The sequence below is a fragment of the Opisthorchis viverrini genome (genome assembly GCF_000715545.1).
Source record: "Opisthorchis viverrini unplaced genomic scaffold opera_v5_76, whole genome shotgun sequence".
NCBI lineage: Eukaryota > Metazoa > Platyhelminthes > Trematoda > Opisthorchiida > Opisthorchiidae > Opisthorchis > Opisthorchis viverrini.
Window position 1 is genome coordinate 999,999 of NW_008751730.1, and position 3,415 is coordinate 1,003,413.

The 3,415-nt window shown below is 48.2% G+C and overlaps 1 protein-coding gene across 1 annotated transcript in view; it reads right to left on the bottom strand.

Moving 5' to 3' along the window:
* T265_04470 (hypothetical protein) overlaps nt 1-3,415 on the bottom strand; it is a gene marked incomplete at both ends in the record, with an annotated part of 39,281 nt that overhangs the window by 21,723 nt on the left and 14,143 nt on the right. Inside the window, one exon of the mRNA XM_009169219.1 lies at nt 3,030-3,141. Within this exon, the coding sequence (XP_009167483.1) occupies nt 3,030-3,141 (112 nt within the window). The remainder of the gene's footprint in view (nt 1-3,029; nt 3,142-3,415) is intronic.

A 3,415-nucleotide genomic window follows, 5' to 3' on the forward strand; every position in this document is an offset into this window, starting at 1 on the left:
GCCATTACCAGCGGAATCCCCTGAGCTGGTCACTGCCGTCTTCCTGGATGGGGACCCCGAGACGGGCCACATCAATGGTTAGAGACATTGTCAGATATGACCCAGTCGCGCCCTCAATGGCGCTCGTGTATCCAAGCTATTGTCTTCAATGCATAGCTCCTTTTCCACCCCCCACCCACTTGACAGCCCACTGACTGCTGGATTTATGCACAAATTTATCAGCTCCCGCCTACAATGCGCAGCTACCTACCCCTTTTCCCCCCCAAATCATCGGTGAACAAAACTACGACAGCTACAACTACTGTACGACGAGTAAGCGGTTATTACAGTTGACAATGATGATGAACCATGGCATCATGATAGGGCTCAGTATCTTGGCGGCAGAGGATAGCGGAGGGAGCAAGCTAATCGCTGCGAGTATGGGTTTACCCATGAATGTAATCGAATGAGTTACTTTCACCAGTTATCTAAATTCTTTTCTGAAAGCTTCGTTCGTTAAGCTATAGCACTCTTTCGGGCCTAAGTGCCATCCCACCAGAAGGAACCACGAAGGCTAGGATACTGCCCGGTTGCCCAAGCCTAGACAGGGGGAGCCGAGAGGCGGAGGTCAGGTTCGAACGACGGACCTTCCGCTCTTATCCACTGATCCATCCCGCCCCTCTGAAAACTTCAAGGCATGGGACTCCGTCTCAAAGGTAGTGTGGCCACTCCACCTGTTCAAAAGTGCTTCCGGGGTAACAGTCCACTCAAATGGACTGATGCAGTTACGGGAAAACTTGACGCTACATTTTGTGGTGGCCACCAGCTAACACCTACTGTCAACTTCGAATTATCACCCGCGCCTACCATTGACCACTAGTTGTGGCCTTCTGCTGAGTCCGACCTCTGAGAAAGGATGTGAATCGTGGAGACGATCAAAAACATTACCAAGCTTTAAGTAGAAACATCGGCATCATAAACCATCATCTCACATCAGACTGAAAATAAGGGTAATCTCTTTTGAATTCATGCCGTGCGACCGACTACGTAAAACGTTTCTGTGAGTGCTGTGCGCTTGCCCATCCGGTACCTCTCCTGTAATGATGACCTTCGGCAAAAGAAGTGAAAATTGAATGGACACCTTGTAAACTCTGCGCATCGTGGTGGGACGACCTGAAATTTACTGAGGATATCCTCTATGCTCACACTTTGTAATAACAAGTCGGGAATCGAAGAGGCATGAAGAACGCGGTTCATCCGATATGAACATCGGAACTAATGGGACAGCTTTTTCCTCAAAAGGAGCTATGGTAGTCTTACACCAAACACCACCACCATTGCCTGATAGTTAGATGGCCAAGGACTTCGACTGAAGACCACAACCCCTTTCCTGTCCATTTATTGGCGGCTTGACAATAACTCAGCCCAAATGCAGATGGGATAAGAAACGCTCAGCAGTAAAATTCTTTCGGTGAATAGCTGCCATGCCACCCGGAGAAAGCACGAGAACTGAGATACTGCCAGATTACCCAAGTCTAGACAGAAGTCGAGTTCGAACCACGGACCTTCCGGTCAGTGGACTCGTACTCTAACCACTGAGCCATCTCGCAAGTAGGGTACATTACGCCAAATCCACCAGCCACACACACTGCCGGCTTCCTAGGACTTAAAGGAGTGTGACGCCTCAGAAAATATGAACGCTTACGTACGGTCTGACAAAGGATGATGCCCATGAGGTCTGCAAAATCTATGCATTCTCTCAGGACACTACCAATCATGTAAGATTTGCTAGGGCCCGTCCGTTCCTTTCATTCAAGTCATTTATAAACTCAACGAATACACAATCCAAAGGGCGGAAGTTTTGAGAGTCGACACTACACATAGGGAAGGACCATTTGACCAGGAGCCTGTAAGTGGCCATACTGACATTTGATGCCCAGCAGTTTGCACAATTCACTCGAAGTAGAATTCCAGAAGCGATTTGGTCAAAAGCGCATTCCGCGAAACTTTACGGGAGACCTAGAACACCCACATATGTTGCGCCACAGGATTTTTCTGGCAGTTCCATGTACGTAACGAAGTGCGCAAGCGAGGAAACAAGATGGCAGCAAACACCACCTCAGGCTATTCATCAAATACGAAGACATACAGTAAACAAAATGTTCGACCAGAAGAGGTCATCATCAAAGCGAAATGAAAGCAACTACAGCCAAACCGAGTGACTTTCGCATTTTGCTGGCGGGGACCTACACCATCGCGTGTTTACAAACTCCATACGACGTGGCAAGGAGTGTTGAACGCACTGTTATTTCCAAACTTAACTGCTTGCCGACAGCGCTAGAAGTGCATCGTATGACGTCAGCAAAGGATACCGGGAGCACCTGGACTCCTTGCCAAATAATGTGTAGTCTGTTGCTGTTTGCAGCCGTAAGCACTTTGTTGTCAGGGCACAAAGTTCGGTCCATCGTTAACACTCTTAAACAGGCCAGTCTTTCCCCAGGGTCGTATCGCAGCTACGGATTAGTGGCTAAGATGAAGCTAGCTGCCAACGCACTGATACCCATCGCCATAAGTGCGTCAAACTAGGCCAGCCGAATAGTCAGAAACAGGGTCTGCCTAGGATGAGTGCTTGGGCAGACTAGGATCACCTTCACATCCTTCTCGGATTCCGACCAGACTACCTCATATAAGTTACAACTCACGACCTACGTTCACAGTACACCTCACCAAACCTAGGAATCCTAGGCGTGCTCGCATGCCTCACTGGAACGTCTGATGCACAGAGGCGAACACATAATACGAATGTGTACCGGTCACAGAGAAGCTGAGCAACGCCCAGTGTCGGTTATTCGTCAGACACAAATAATAAACGCCAGGATGATAAAACTGTGGATAGCAGTACCCATTGGGTGGCACACTGTGAGACTGAAGGTTCTCAAAAGCCAAATTGATAGTAATAGTCATTTCTACCGTTCGCATTACGTAAAACGGATTGTAGTGATCACAAATCAACCTAAGGCCCACCTTTTCGAAACTAAACAGCTGCGTACCTCCTCCAAATTCAGCAAATCTGATGAGGTGGCCCGGCGTAGAGCCTCAGATTGCATCCATCCGTGATAACGAGGGACGTGAAAACCACAGTACGGGACAAGGAACAGCCGACTGGTTTCCAACACGACAGAGCAATTTATTCGCATGTCTAGTAAAGAATATGAGACTGAGGTTAACCCGAGCTCCAAGTACAACCGGAGTAAAATAAAACAAGGAGTAATTCCGTAGATGTATTAAGAAACACATTCATTCAGCCTTCGTTGTTCGTGTGTAAATTTGCTGGGAGTTGTGGCGCGCTACCAGCTTGATGGAGCCTGGAAGTGTACACATTAAGGCAACAGCAAAACAAACCTCTCCGATGGAGCTCCTCCAAAGCGTGACGAGC